Below are 15,488 nucleotides of genomic sequence, written 5' to 3' on the forward strand. Positions count from 1 at the left end.
CGTCTGCCTCGACCGCTCACTGGCAGGATGGAAGAGAAGACCGCCTGTGCGCCCATCTCCCTCAGCATGCCTCCCAGAGCATGGTAGTCCTCCATCAGGCGATCAGGGGCTCTCCTGGCCGCATCGTTAGTACCCACATGGACAAGGACCATTACTTCACACCTGTGCCCAGTCTAAATTTATTGTGCAATTAACCAGTGAATTGCTGAATATATGGAATGTGTGGCAGGAGCCTTTCATGTGTATTTATAAACATTCCCTGTTCCCCTTTTAGTTTTCTCTTCTAATATTTGAAGGTTATGTTGTACAAAATAATAGTCTGAAGTGTTCATGTTAGTAGATGCCAATGAACATAAAGGAATAATGGTGAATTGTGAATGTTTTACAGATTTGTAGAAAAATGGAAGGCAAACTCCTGGAAGGCAAACTCTTTTTTTTATTATTATTGATCACACACAAATGTTCTCAATGCAAGTATTGAATTCAGACTATCAAGACAGAAATTGCACGTGGGCCTTGTGTAGTCTCTGTATAGTTGTGCATTTCTTTCTCCTTTGGAGACTTCAGAAATGTATGGCTATATCTTCTTACACATTTTTTTTAATTTAGGGGCTGGGAAATGTCAGTGTTCTTAAAGTTAGAAGGAAGCATTTAAGTAGTACTCTTCATGGTATAATCAAGATTTCTACCAGATTGTTTCCTTTCACTGACTATGGATCTTGGTTTGCAGATCTGAAGTTATGAAATGTGTAAGTAACATTCTAGTCCCTGTCTTGAGCTCAGCGTGTTTTGGTTAACCTAAGCTTTTAATTGCTTTGTTTACTTTTTTGTTTGTTAGAGATTCTTTTCTTCTTTTGGTGTTGTAGAATGTGAACTGCAAGTTGTTAGGGAGTTTCCCTTTACATAATTTGAACAACATTCGACCAAGAGGTGTCTTTTACACAAAAAAAAATGTTTACTGACTGCACTGTAAGTTAATTAAACAAATGGATTGATTAGATAAATTTTAGCAGTACAGTTATACATTTAAGGCTGAAAAATTGTTTATCGTTTGCCTTTGTCATATTAGGAAGGCATCCTAAAGAGAACAGGGCTGAACACTCCCCATATTCCTGGGGTCACTGGCAGGCTTCAGAGTCAGAAGTCTGCCAGTAAAGCTTCTCTGGCTTCATCTCCAGGACCTGTTCTCTAGTTCACTAGATACTGAGGATGCAAGAGAGTGGTTACTGGAGGCAAGCCCAGAGTAGCTCCACTAGTGAACTTCCAGCTCTAATGCATATCAGCAGACTCAAATGGGCAGGGCACGTTTGGCGCTATGCTCTGTGGGACCCACAGCTGACATTCCTGTGTCATCATGTTATTCATGCTCTCGTAAACCCAGGCATACCAGAGAATGTAACAAACCCACATAATATTTATAAGTGGTATGTGTTCTGTATTCGGATCTTTGTTTTCACTGACAGCGATCAAAAAGCATATAACCAAGCAATGGCTTTTATACCTGTCTCAAATATTGTGCTGTAATAGATTATTCGACTCAGGAGCTGAGGCAGAGTGACCAACACAGCAGCTTTGGGCACTGCATTTCTTGGAGGCTTGCAGAAATAGTCCCTGCCATGATCAGCACTGCGGTAGTCAGCATTGTCCTGGGCATGGAGCTGCCCTTCTGTGCCATTGACTATAACAATACTTGTTTTCCTTTCATTTATTAATATAAAGTCTTTTTTCTCACTTCAGTGTTTTCAGGCATTATAAATGTTTAGTCTGTGTGGTTATCTGTCAAATATTATTACCCTTCTGAGGACTTCATAATACAATGTGTAGCTATCAAGCCTTTTTATAGAGTAATAGTCTATTGACAAATCTTCTCATTAGTATAAAGTCTGCTTTCTACTTCTTAAGTCAGTGATTCTAAAACAGGGTGTTGTGGCACCCTGAGATGCCTTGAGATCCTTTCAAGGGTGCCACAGTTGCCATCAACATTATCACTGTTAGGTGCGCAAACATGATTCACAAGAGAAACACAGAGATTACAAATAGGAATCCATAGTGTTAAAACATTCTGATCTGTTGTGGGCTTTCTGAGTTCTCTGCAACAGAAGCATTGCTCTATTATTTTTCTGTAGTCAAAAATGTTGGAAAGTTAGGCACTGGCATTGTCTGAGGTGTGCCTCAACTCTAAAAGATTGAGAACCACTGCCTTAAATGTAGGATATAAGACAAATGTTGGAGTGAGTTTTTTATTCTTTTTTATGGTGCAAACCTGCCCCATCAGACAATTTCATAGCTAGTTTTTACAGAAACAAGGACAATAAATGTGCCTTGTCAATAACCTGCAACTGAATTGTTTAGAGTTTTGATTCCACAGAGCATGACTTTGAACAGTTGGAGCAAGCTGAGACTAGACTTCTTTCGAACAACTATTTTTCTGATGCCAGTTAACCGGATATCACCAAAAGTCAGACAAATATTCATACATAGGGATTTTTTGAAGATGAAATGTTTGCCAACAAAACTGTCTCCTTTAAAGAGAAAATAAAAACAGTTGGTTATAGTTGTTTTTGGGTTTTTTTAATGAATGAAAAACAGAGTTTAAATTAATGTTCTTCCTGGCTTAACTTTTGAAGGAAATCTAAAATTCACTTTTCAGAAATTGTTTTGGGTGTTTATATAATTTACATCCATATTAATTTTCAAAAGCTTGAGTCCCGTGAAACAGTGTTGCCCTGTGTTCAGCGCTAATGCCAGCCAAGAAGTAAAACCCTGTATATAGTGCCACTTACTTTTATTGTCTGCATGAACACCCACCCTAGAATAAGTCTAGCTGAAGGATACAGGTATACTTAACTAAAATAGATTGTTTGTGTGGCATTGCAATATTTAACCAGTAGTGCTCGTCTTAAATTAGGAATCTGTCATGGGGTTAAGCTATTTAGAAGTAGGTGAGGAGATTACATGGCCTTTTATCTACACGTCTCTTTCCCCAAAATCCTGGCAGCATGGTGCAGCTCAGAACTTTAATCCCATGTCTACAAGATAAAGCTTTATAATAAAAAAGATTTAACAGTATGCCTGTTGTTTTGTACTGATTGTTAGTTAGTTAGATCAGCAGGATAGCAAATGCTGAGAGAAAGATGTGACATTTGTAAGATGATTTGTTTTGTGCATTTTTCCCCTTCCCAAATAAAGCACTCAAAAGGGGGAAGGGAAAACCTTGGATTATGATAGCTTTATTATTGATATTAAGGTATTACGAATTAGTGTCCAAGTGTGTTGTTATTTGTAAAACTTTTTTTTAATTTTCACTATTAATTGACATTGTGGTTCGGTTGTTCCAGTTTCCAGCATAAACCATAACTCATCATACTTGAATAAACATATAGAATTCTGGGATGCTTCACCTTTGGTGAAATTCCAGTAAGAGTTGTATAGTAAGAAAGCCTGTAAATATTGGATCTAACAGAACGGGAAACAAGATTCCTGCCTCTGCCACTGTCATATTTACTGCCTCAGGGCAATACATTTAACCTCCTTGTGTATCACTGTGTTTACCCATCTTTAAAGTGAGTAAAACAATATTTACCAATGCAAAATGATGTCAAGAGGCTTAATTAATAAATTTGAGAACACTTTGAGTTCATTGGGTAAGTGTAAGTGGTGCTGTTTAAGTTCAACGTTTTAGTGTTAGTGGAATGATAGTGGACAAAGAGGAAAGCTATTTATTACAATTAAAAAGCTCATTGGAATAAAAAATATTTTTTCTTTCCTTGCATCTTGAGTCATACTGCCTCTTTCTTCCTTCATTCAAAGTTCATATTAGCATGAGAAACTAGGCCTGTGTGAAGTGGCTAGTTTTCACTTTGGATTTGGCTGATTTGGGGGACAGCGATTCAATTCAGTGATTCAAATCACTGTCCTGAATCAATTTGGCCTAATCTGATTTGGAGATTCAGCCACAGCCAAATCTCCGAATCGGCCCCATCCCCCGCCTGCTCTCAGTGGGTGCCCTGCCTGCCCCCCCAGCTCCAGGCTCTTTGAAAAAAAAGGCCCCAACTCACCAGGTGTTGCTAGGTGGGGGGGTGATCCCTGCTGCCCCCCTCTGCCGCATGCCATGTGGGAGGCTCTGCTGCAAGCCCCGGGACCCCTGCCCGCTCTCCCAACCCCCCCATGGCTGCTCTGCCCACTCCAGCTCCTGGCCCTTTTAAAAGACAAAAAACCCCAGCTCACCAGCTGCTGCCCAGCAGTGGGTGATCCCTGCTGCCCCCTACTGCTCCATGCTGCAGGGGGGGCTCTGCCATGAACCCCCAGAAGCCCCAAGGCCACTGCAGTAGCCAGTGAGTTGGGGGGTTGTTTGTTTTTTTAAAGGGCCAGAAGCTGGGGCTGGACAGGGCAGCCATGGGGGCACTGGCAGAGCTGGTGGGGATTGGGGGGCTTGTGGCAGAGTCCTCTACACAGCGTGGAGCAGTGAGGGGCAGCAGGGATGGCCTCCCCACCTGGCAGCAGCAGGGGCTTTTTTTTAAAGAGCCGGGAACTGGGCCAGGCAGGGCAGCCATGGGGGCTGCTGGGAGAGCAGGTGGGGGTCGGGGGTGCTCAGGGAAGCTGAGGGAACAGGTAGGGGTCCCCCGTATGGTCCCCTACCTTCCTTCAGCCCCCTGTCCCCTATTTACCAGCATGGAGTCCAGGTTCAGGTTCCTGCTGCAGTGAGCAGGGGCTGCCCGACTCACTGAAGTTGTCCAAATCTTTTCCAAATCAATTCAGACCTTTTAATTGGTCTCCTGATTCAATTCATATTCAGAGATTCACCCACCAAATCAGGCCAAATCTCCTCCGAATCAAATCAGTCCCTGAAGCTTTGCACAGCCCTATGGGAAACTCATCGGAACTAGAACTGTGGCATAGTATGTAGAAAATAGTGTCTTCATAATAACATAAATTAATAAAATTGATAGTATTTTTTGTGTAAAATGAAAGATTTTTCAGTGACAGGATTAACTGCCACCTTAGGCTGGGAGGCTACAACATGCATACCTGACACATGCAAGATATACAATTTTAGCCAATTTTTTAAAATGATACGTTCATATTTTCCCAAGCAGGAAGCAACTGTGACCACCTGAAACCTGAGATCCTGCTCCTTCCTTAGTTTCAAGGTAATTTTGCATCATCACAGATCCTCACAGGAGGTGAGAGGCTCCATATCACCTATGAACTAACTGCCCAAAGGAGTTTTCCATGTATTGATTCCTCTGTGAAATCCTGTGAAATACGAACTTTCATTTCTATCCAGGAGAACTTTTACAATCTTTTCTTCCATGCCTGATGAAAGGTGTTTGTCTGAAAGCTTACAGTTAAAAACTTCTTTTTTTTGCAAAAAACTTGTTGATCTAATAAAAGATATCATCTCTACTGTGAATCCTAATGACCCTGGTTTGGGATCATTTTCAGATTTTCACAACTTTTTACTCGCTTTAGAAGTACATATCTTGTAACAGGATTCTTAATTGTTCAGTCAGTCCTGAAGTGTTCTTCATAAAGCCTGTTACCTGAAGTGCAAAGTAGGTTTTCTTATAATCCTTTTCGCTAGGGTACTCCCTCTGGGGAAATACACATTGAAAACCAGCAGTTGGTGTAAGGGCATAAATGTTGTTTGAGGAGAATTACCTCTTTGCAAGATCAACATCCAAAACCTGCAACATCTGTCTCTCTTCATGCCCACTTCATCCTGTCTTTGTAACAGAGATGGATTTCAGATTTGTTAGGGTTTGAATAAAAAGCAGTATTGCACTGTTAAACCTGTATATGAACAAAGTATGCAGATAGAAGAAGCTCTGTATACTGTTTTGCAATGAGTAAATTGATAAGCCCAGGCTTCTGAACTGCATATAGGTATCTACTACATTTGTCATTCATGTAAATATTGGGACTGTCTATACTTCATTTGTCACATGTCATATAACAGTTTCTATATGAGGCAGGAGGCAGATCAGATATGCCTAAGCTTTTGTGAGCAAGAACTCATTTAATCAGATGCTATGAAAAGACATGGACAAAGTAGGCTCTCAAATAGAGGGATTCTGTAGAAGAGGCATAGGTTCCTAAATTAAATGCTACCTAGTAGCCGTGTCTACACATGCCATTGTGGCGCCATTATTATTGTGTTGTCGTTTAGTACTTCCTTTCGGAAGTAGGAAAAGACAGCGCAGTAACAGCCAGTACTGCACGATGCATGCCACACACGGTTATTTTTAGGCACTACGTAACACGTTGCTACGGCAATAATGGGGGAGCATGTTGTTACAGTGATGTAGCTACAGCATCACGGTTTTGACCACAGACGCTATGTCGCTGTAAACATGTAAACGCGCCCAGTAAAAAATATATGGTTTTGCTTCTTGTTTCTGCTTTATTTAGTAATTGTGAGCAGGGTTTAGTGTGAGGAACCCTTTTGCTTGACCTAGATAATTTAAGATAGCATTGATAATGCATAGCATAAATAGGTAACTGAATTATGGGGCTGTAATTCCTTTGAGGGTTTATAATGGCATCATAAACCATTTGAGCGAGTCTCTATGGCTTATGCAGACTTCCACACCTAAAGGTAGAAATATAGCCTCAGAAATCAACATTTGCCAGGTTTAGTTTTAGTTTCATCCCATATCCATGCCTTGTTCCTCTTCTTTGCATGGCCATTTTGTCCTTCTTTCTCCAGTCTTCTCAAAACACTGTATTTCCCACCTCCGCTTGCTGTTGTTCTATAAACAGCAAAACAGTTCTTTCTTCTCTTTTGTTGGCTCCGGATTTAGGATTCAGATACCTTGTTCCACCCTCAGACTGACCACAACCTTTGCATTTGATAATAGGCAAATTTATTGATACACAGTGATAACAGAAAAGAATCAATATAAACAATCAGACAATTCTACATATCTACCAAATCCTAGGGCTGTCATCAGAGTCAAAGTACATCTGACCAGGATGCAGGCTCCACTCTGAGGCTCTCTCTTAGGTGTCAGCAGCCTGAAGGTTGGATGACAAGGCCCACAGCCCCCTTCCAGTGAGGTATATGAGACAGGCTGCTGCTGTGCCCTCTGTCCATGGCAGCTTTGGAGACCCTTCCCAGGGGAATGGGAATGGGGACCCCTCTTGGGGAACAGAGTGGGACAAAGAGGGACCAGGAAGGAGGAGAAGGAGAGGCAAGACAAAGAGCGTCAGGGAGGGACCCTTTTTACTGTCAAGTCTCTGCTTCTGTTTTCTCCTTCCCTCCTGATGACTTCATCCATGACTATCTCTGGTTGGTTGTCTCTCTGTGGTCACACATCCACATAGCCTTCTGGGCCTTCTAATTTGGTCTGTTCCCCCAGAACCAGGACTCAGCTCCTGCTGAGCCCCTGCTCTGAGGCCTTGGTAGCTGCACTTATCTTGTGTTATGCGCAGTATAGAACATACTACCTTGGTTTCCAGACTTTGTGTTCTTGTTGACCTTGTTGTGTTAGACAGTATGGCTTATGCCCCAAGTTTCAGGCTGTGTCCATCCATTGGCCTTGTTGTGTTAGACAGCCTGTCTGCCTCCAGGGCCAGGAGAAACTCTGAGTATGAGACCCAAGCTTCTTAGAAATGAAGTAACACCTGCTGCCCATTCTGAACCCTTGTAATGCATATATCTATACCAATAAGCCAATTCCCAAAAAGCAAACCTTTAAATACCATTTCTAAGCCAACACCTTTCACAGTAATAAAAACAATATTCAGGCATCTCTTCAGGTTCTGTTCCAACAGAACTGGTTGGTTAAACGTTTGCAATTCACCATTGTGGTAGCAGAACCATGCTTCTTATAAATTTTAAGTTTTTATAATATCTCCCCCAATAAATGAGCTTTCAGGGGAGGAGGGAGGAGCAGGACTTGCATTTAATTCCAATCTTTTGCTCTTGAAATTAACTTATAAATCCTTATTTCCAAAGTTAATATGTTCATGGTACCTTGATTTTATGGGGTGAAAGGTTGCGACTTTTCACCGACATGTCATGGTGCACTATTACTAGTTTTGTGTGGTGGGACACTGTTATTTCTTTTCTATATTTTAGATACAGGTCATGGCTCTCCAGTCATTTATATCATGGTAAATTATGAGAGTCTCCACTGAAGACAGTAGTGATACACTGGCATATATTAAAGAGAGAAGCAAGAGCATATAATCTAAAGTATTGTACTCTGACTTGCAGCTATTGATTGAAAGTTAACATGCTTCTTGTAAAAATAAATATATAATGTGTATGCACAGATTTTGGTAAATTTCCAAGTAGAACTTGTTTTTTGTAAACCAAACTTTATGTATCAGAAGTTGTGTATTTGTGGTTAGATTTTTTCACAAGCAAACACTTACATCAGAGGGTGGACTTATTACATGGATTGAGTACACATGCAATTTAACATGACTCTAAAGCTGATTTGCGGATGTGATATAAAGTTTAAAACAACATCAATAAAAAAAAACATTTTCATGTAAGGAACATGTTGTATTACCATAATGTAATTTTGATAGCTTTATTGATATATCATTTTTACATGTGAACTATAAAATGTTCTTACCACAGAATGTCAGAAATACATTTAGGATTTGAAGCTGGTGAGTTTGAGTGGTATTCAGATAAAGTTCTTGCTTGACACATGCAGTATTCTGCTTGTCTCCGGGGCCATGTGCAGAAATGGTGACAGTTGACAGCTGTTGTTCCCCTAATAAGATTAAAGTAAAGAAATTAGTTGTGCTGACTTTAATCTGCCATTTAACACTGCAAACCACCTGGGGCCTGCTTCAGTGCTGACGCTTCCAATTTGAAATAAAAAATTATATAACTGCATCTTAGTTAAGAACATGTCTAAATACATTCTAATCACAGCAGTCTATAGTTAACAAGCTTATGTTATCAGTTAAAAACCCTTCTTATTGTATTGAAAAATTAATTTGACATGCATTTGCTTAAGTCACCCTTTCAAATGCATTACTTGATTCTTTGGCAAATTCAAATACTTTTTCTGACGTAAGATTCATTTGGGAAATACAGAAGCAAGGGTGCATTATTTCAGGTTAATTTATTCTACACCAAAGAGGAAAGTTTCTCCTTTTTGAAATCTAGAATGAGTATTCTTTGGAATTATGAAAAATAGAGTATAGCAATAAGAAAACTTTAAATAAATCATGATAAAAAGTTAACCTGCTGACTTCAAATTTGAAGGGTTAGAAAAATATATTTTCATATTTAAATTCATTGATCCTTACTTTACAATAGTGGATGACAGTTTTCCAAAAAGTGAAAAATTAAAATCTTTCCTTTACATTGAAAATTAACATTATCTGTTGTTGGTTTTGTTTCTAACTGTAAATGCATATGCTAAGACATGGGTGTGCTCTAGAGGGGGTGGAGTAGTGTAGTTGTAACCCCCTTTCATTTGAGAATACCATGGGAGCAGCAGCCAGGGACTTCTAAGTCCCCAGATTGGGTAAAAATTCCTCCTCCACCTTTCCCCTCCATGCTCAGTGGCACATCCCCCTCCCTCTCCCGCCATTGCTGCTGTCCCAGGACAAGGGAAGGCTTCAGAATGAACTGTTCCTGCCTGCTCTATTTGGGCTCTGAGGGGCTGGGCTCAGCCCAGGACAGCAGCATGGGCAGGCAGTTTCCTCCTGCCTGTCCAGTCCCCTGGTTGTTCCTTACCAGATCAGAAGCAGGTGTAGGGAAAGAGAATTTCTGCCACTGCCACTGCTGCTGTCTCTAGCTGATCCTAGCTCCATGTGTTTATGTATTGATTTATCATCACTAAGAAGTATAACTAAGTCATCTGAGAAGTAATTTTTCAATATTACTGTTGGGAACAAAAATGAAAGATATAAACCTCTAAAATCACAACAGGAAGAGAGAACTTAGTTGCACAGGATACATTTAGTTTTAAACATTATACATAAGAAGCATGCTAATTGAATTTTCCATGGGGATTATCACTGTAGATTGAAACCAAACAAATTGAAACTCTGCTGCCCAGTAAGTAGTGATTAGATACTGTACTTATTCCATTTGAACCACATTACCAAAAGATTACCTTCCAGTCAAAATGAATGTGTTAATTTGTAACAAGACAGTAGAATACTACAATACAATTAATAATATGGTGGTTTTGAGTAAATATTGTTGGCTATGACTCTATTTAGTTTTATTTCATTTTAACATTTGCCAGTTTCAAAAAAAACAAAACATTAAACCCAGTTATATTTTTGGAAATAAATTAATTTGGTAGTTTGGAGTGATGTTACAGCTATGATGGTCCAGGAAATATGCTAGAGACAAGATTTTTTGTGAGTGGTATCTTTTATTGGACCATGGTTTAGATAGACTTAGGCAAGCTTTTGAATGAAATGCATTCTTCTTCAGGTCTCAGGTTTTAAATGAATTTACTATTATTCATATCTAATATCTATTTCACAGCTTCTTTAAAGACGTTTGTCAGTTAGTGCTACTTACCCATTTTAAAGTGTGAATTTTCACTAAAGCACTCTGTTTTTGTGTAGTCTATTGAAACTGCTTAGGCCCCCATCACACTAGTGTGTGAGTACTTCCTGGGTGGCAAGTGCCACTGACCCCACATGGAAACACATGCCTGAGTTACATCACAGTCTGTTGATCTCAGATTGCTCTTGTTGGCCATTTTCTGAACCCCAGATAATACCATCATGGAAGAAAATTGTCCCTGATTGCAAGGATTTGCTGGAGATTTCCTGCATATTTAAAATTAGGTATAAAAATAACCTGCATCTCTGCTGCCCTTTAAAAAGATTAAGTTGTTTATTGGTTTTATTGTTTTATATATTTTTGTCATTGTGCCTTTGTGCTTAATAATAGGCAAGCAACGACATTTTTAAAGAGAAACTAGATCAACAAATGAGCTTTACATTTATACTAGAAGTGATACGATCCTTGGTCTCGTGTACCTTTTTGTGTGACTGAGTGTCATAGGCTTGGTTCCAACTTCCATGAAAGCCTTGTCACAACTAAAGCATCCACCTTGAACAGGTGTAAATGAAGTGGAATGTTAAGAAGAATAAGGCCTATATTTTGAACCATTATGACTTATATTGTTTAACTATTTCCTTTTCCTCTTCCCAGTTTTCCAGAATGAGTTCTCTCTCTTGTACAGTTATAAACGTGCCACCTTTCTTCCAGTCAGACATGTAAATACAGAACTCTTTACAGCTATTGCTACACTTTCATGCTTTCTGACTCCATAATGGGTACACCAGTGATTCACAAGTCCAGAATAGCTTTTCAGGTGACATGCAGCCTGATGCAAAAGAATGGCATTTCACCTGTTCATTGTTCTTTTGTCAAGCAGAAATTACTTTACCACCTCCTCTCCTCTGACTGGTTCACTGAGAGTCCAAGCCAGCCCTTCTATAAAGCAGGATGATGTTACTGCTTTACCTGCAAGAAATGCTTCTATAGCTTTCTACCTGATGACTCTGATGTCGTGTGCTGATAGTAAAATGTTACCTTTTCAAATGGTGCAGTTACCTGATACTCCATCTATATTCTCTCACATACAGTATTTCTAGTGTACCTATAATGAAAAATATCAAAAAAGTTTTTGTTGAAGAAAGCGGTGTTGTGTTCACGCGCACGTGTGCATACCTGATATAAACCTTTGCCCTAATATGTACCTATGCTCACACATAAATACACAGGTGTCTGCACACATTAATATATGTGAGCTTAGTCTTCAAAAAAAAAACATTTTGAGGTGCATAATTTAGTTTTAAATCCAAATTCCAGTTCTAAAACAAATACAGTGCAGAATTTGGAATACGTGGCTACGCTGAAAACAGTTGCATTTGTGTCAATAGTTATTTTATCTACTTAATGCTAATTTGTGTTTTCTGTGGAAAATAAATTAATTTGTATTTAAATTACTGGATTATAGGTTGTCTGATATTGATGTTTGTTTTTCTAGATTAATAAAATTAAATAAAAATTGTTGACAGTCCTTTTTATTTTTACTTTTTAGGTCACTCTGCAATACAGTACATGCTTATAACCTGACCTGCAGTAATTGTGTAGAAAACTGCACCTATATTCTTTTTAGTAACAAGATAACCTTTTTAATGGACATGTTGATGCATCAGTTAATGGTATGTAGAATTTTTACCTTGACTTAGAAATTTAGTCTGTTTGCCTAGTGCTAGTATATTAGAATCTCTGGGACGTAAGAACGCTAGTAAAAATATAGGAAGCAAATGTATTGCTACAGAGGTGCTTCAATTTAATTTTTTTTGGCTGGACTAGGAAAATAAAAAAATTGAGTAGGTTTATATTAGTACTCACATATGTCTCAGCACTCAAAATAGACATGAATTGGAGCACTAAGACTTTTGTTTTGTGTACTTGACTAATGTATTTATACTGGACTTGTTATAGAAGCTGAAAATGCTGCTAGCACACTCTGAATATGTTCATGAACCAACTAAAAGGCACATCGAATGGGTATTCAGTGGTCTGTCTTTAACTCTTCTTGCTCTTTACAGCTTTGATTCCATTGGTAATAACACTTAAAATATTTATCTTAGCTGTATTTCCTAAGATGTTCCATTCTAGAATCTTTTAATATCTAAATTTAAAGCCTGCTGAATGAGTAGCCATAATTTGATTTGCAGAAGTAGTTAAGTAGTAAACCTATTTAACTGGGAAACTTTAATTTCCCAATGTTTTATTTAATTTCAGATATCATTTAATATTTTATTTGAAAAGTCATTTTTAATTCATAGAGACCTGCTCATCATGAGATATTTAGTCTAGATTTTCTACTTGTAAATTGTGTGTATGTATTTTCATGAGCCAAGCAGTTTGTTAATTGAAAAGTTATGTACATGCCTTAAATAATTTATGCAACATTGTTAGAATCAACAAGCCATAGGACTGTTGATGAACACTTAAAAAAAAAAAAAAAAAAAGACCCTCAAAAGGCCCTTGACACAGACAAAGAAAACCTGAAGGCAACCTGTACATTCTGCTCTAAGCAGTTGCCAGCTCATTTTTCACCAAATCTTTCCAAAAGGATTCCAGGTATTAGATTTCACTTATAATTAGTGAAAAGTGCATATATTTTGGTAGGCCAGCGACAACATTGTTTTCTTTCTGCAGAAATAGCCAGAACACAGACTCCATGGTTAATTAGACTAGAGATGAAATCCTTCAGCACTTTAGAAGTGACAAGATTCATTTTGATGCCAAGCACCTTCTCTTCCACTGACTTGCAATTTTATTGAAGAAATATACAATATATTTGTTGTATCAACATGTTGTGGTTCTACTAGTGAAGATGCTAGTATTAGATAGCTATGTCCAGTAAGAAAACTTTCATAGTCTTAAAGCAGTCATCAATCAAGTATAGGACTCTTTACCGTAAAGACGCACATGATTCTTGAAGTACAGTGGATCTGTTAGAACAATGTAAACCATTTTAAACTGGAATGTCTTCATAATATGAAGAAAACTTGAAGGCCTTGTGCTGCTCCAAAATAATTCTTGAGTGACATAGTAAGAAACAGGGTGGTCAACCTGCTGCACTCCTGCCACAAGTGGCATGGGCAGCCTCTGTGTGTGGCATGCCACAAACTGGAGAGGGAGCAGGAAACACAGCAGCAGGTAAGGCAGGAAGCAGAAGGCAGAGCAAGAGATAGGGCAGAGGATGAGAGTAGGACATAGAGAGAATGTGAGATTTACCTTATGGTGCACATGCCAAAAAAGTTGGCCCCAGTGGTGTACATTTCAGATGCTACTGTCATATTTCTCATTCTGGAGTTCTTAACTAAAGATTGAGTTAGATCAAGCCTGGACTTTGACATCTTTATAAAAAGAAAGTAATGTTTTGAGGAAAAACATTCTTGTCATATTTCAGTCTACTAGTATAACGTACCTGCTCTTTTTAGGGCTTGCAGTTCTAGTCCTTGTCCAGAATGTAGTGAAGTCAGTAGAAGTTTTTAGATGGACTTGATTGGGCTTTTAAATTAAGCACTTGGGTCTAAATAGTACAGGCACTTACTCATGCAGTTAGCTAACTATTTTACTTACTAAAACTAGTTTAGTTTAGTTTAGTTACTAAACTAAAATAGTTTAGTTACCTAGTTCAATCCCTTTCTCTGAAGCAAGGAACTTCCCATGAAGGAGATTTGTCAACCTCTGTAGATAGCCTTTTCCTGTGTCTCATGATTTTTATGATTAGGAAAGTTTTCTTAGCATTTGATCTCCCCCTTCTTTCCTGTAAATTAAACTCTTTTTGTCCTGTCCTTTCCTCATTGGCCAGGACAACTGATGACCACCCTCCTTTTGATAACAACTTTTTACCTATTGGAAGGCTGTTATCATGTCCCTCCATAAGCCTTCTCTTTTCCAGACTAACCTAAATAAACCCAGTGTTTTCAGCTTTTGCTTATAAGTTTTACAAATGTTGCTTCTCTCCTGTACTCTTCCCAGTTTGCTTATATCTTTTTTTTAAAACATGGTATCAAAACTCAACACAGTATCTCACATGTGACTTGAGCAGGGCTGATTAGACTGAAATAATTTATAGTTTCATAGTTGGTAGGGTCGGAAAGGACCTGAGCAGATCATGAAGTCCAGCCCCCTGCCATGGCAGGAAAGAGTACTGGGGTCAAATGACCCTAGCCAGGTGTTTATCCAGCCTCCTTTTAAAGACCCCCAGGGTAGGAGCCAGCTGTCAGGGCGGCTAGGATCGGGAACAACTTCTCTTGGAAGTTGGTTCCTGATCCTAGCCACCCTGACAGTGAAATAGCACCTCCTGATATCTAGCCTGAATCTACCCTCTGCTAGCTTGTGACAGTTATTTCTTGTCACTCCTGGGAGTGCTTTGAGGAACAGGGATTAGCTGCTTAGTAAACATCTTGGCATCTGGGGCACAAGGATGCTTCAGTGCAAGAGCTGCTTGCCAGCTATCCCCACACTGAAACACCCTCATCCCCAGTCAGCCTGCAGCACATTGAGCCAGGATTTCATAGATTACATAGACATTAGGGCTGGAAGGGACCTCAGAAGATCATCAAGTCCAGCCCCCCGGCCAAAGGGCAGGAAGTCAGCTGGGGATCATAGAATCCCAGCAAGATAAGCATCCAATTTGCTCTTGAAGGTGTTCAATGTAGGTGCTTAAACCACCTCCCATGGCAGGCTGTTTCAGACCTTGAGGGCTCAGACAGTAAAGATAACCTTCCTTATGTCCACCCTGAAATACTCTTGTAGTAGTTTATGACCATTCAACCTTGTCATCCTTTGGGGCGCTCTGGTGAACAAACGTTCCCCCAGATCTTGGTGGTCACCCCTGATAAACGTATAGGTGGCCATCAGATCACCCCTGAGCCTGTGCTTTTCCAGGCTAAAGAGCCCCATGGCTCTCAGCCTGTCATTGTAAGGTCTGTTTTCCTGACCTTTGATCATG

At 39.4% G+C, this 15,488-nt stretch overlaps 1 protein-coding gene across 4 annotated transcripts in view; it reads left to right on the top strand.

The window, feature by feature from the left end:
* SCAPER (S-phase cyclin A associated protein in the ER) overlaps positions 1 to 15,488 on the top strand; it is a 364,249-nt gene that overhangs the window by 247,265 nt on the left and 101,496 nt on the right. For all 4 annotated transcript variants that reach the window (XM_019533358.1, XM_019533360.1, XM_019533359.1 and 1 more), the window contains one exon: positions 12,048 to 12,171. In XM_019533358.1, the coding sequence (XP_019388903.1) occupies positions 12,048 to 12,171 (124 nt within the window). The remainder of the gene's footprint in view (positions 1 to 12,047; positions 12,172 to 15,488) is intronic.

This window comes from Crocodylus porosus, unplaced genomic scaffold, assembly GCF_001723895.1.
Source record: "Crocodylus porosus isolate Cpor-Errol unplaced genomic scaffold, CroPor_comp1, whole genome shotgun sequence".
Taxonomy (NCBI): Eukaryota; Metazoa; Chordata; order Crocodylia; family Crocodylidae; genus Crocodylus; species Crocodylus porosus.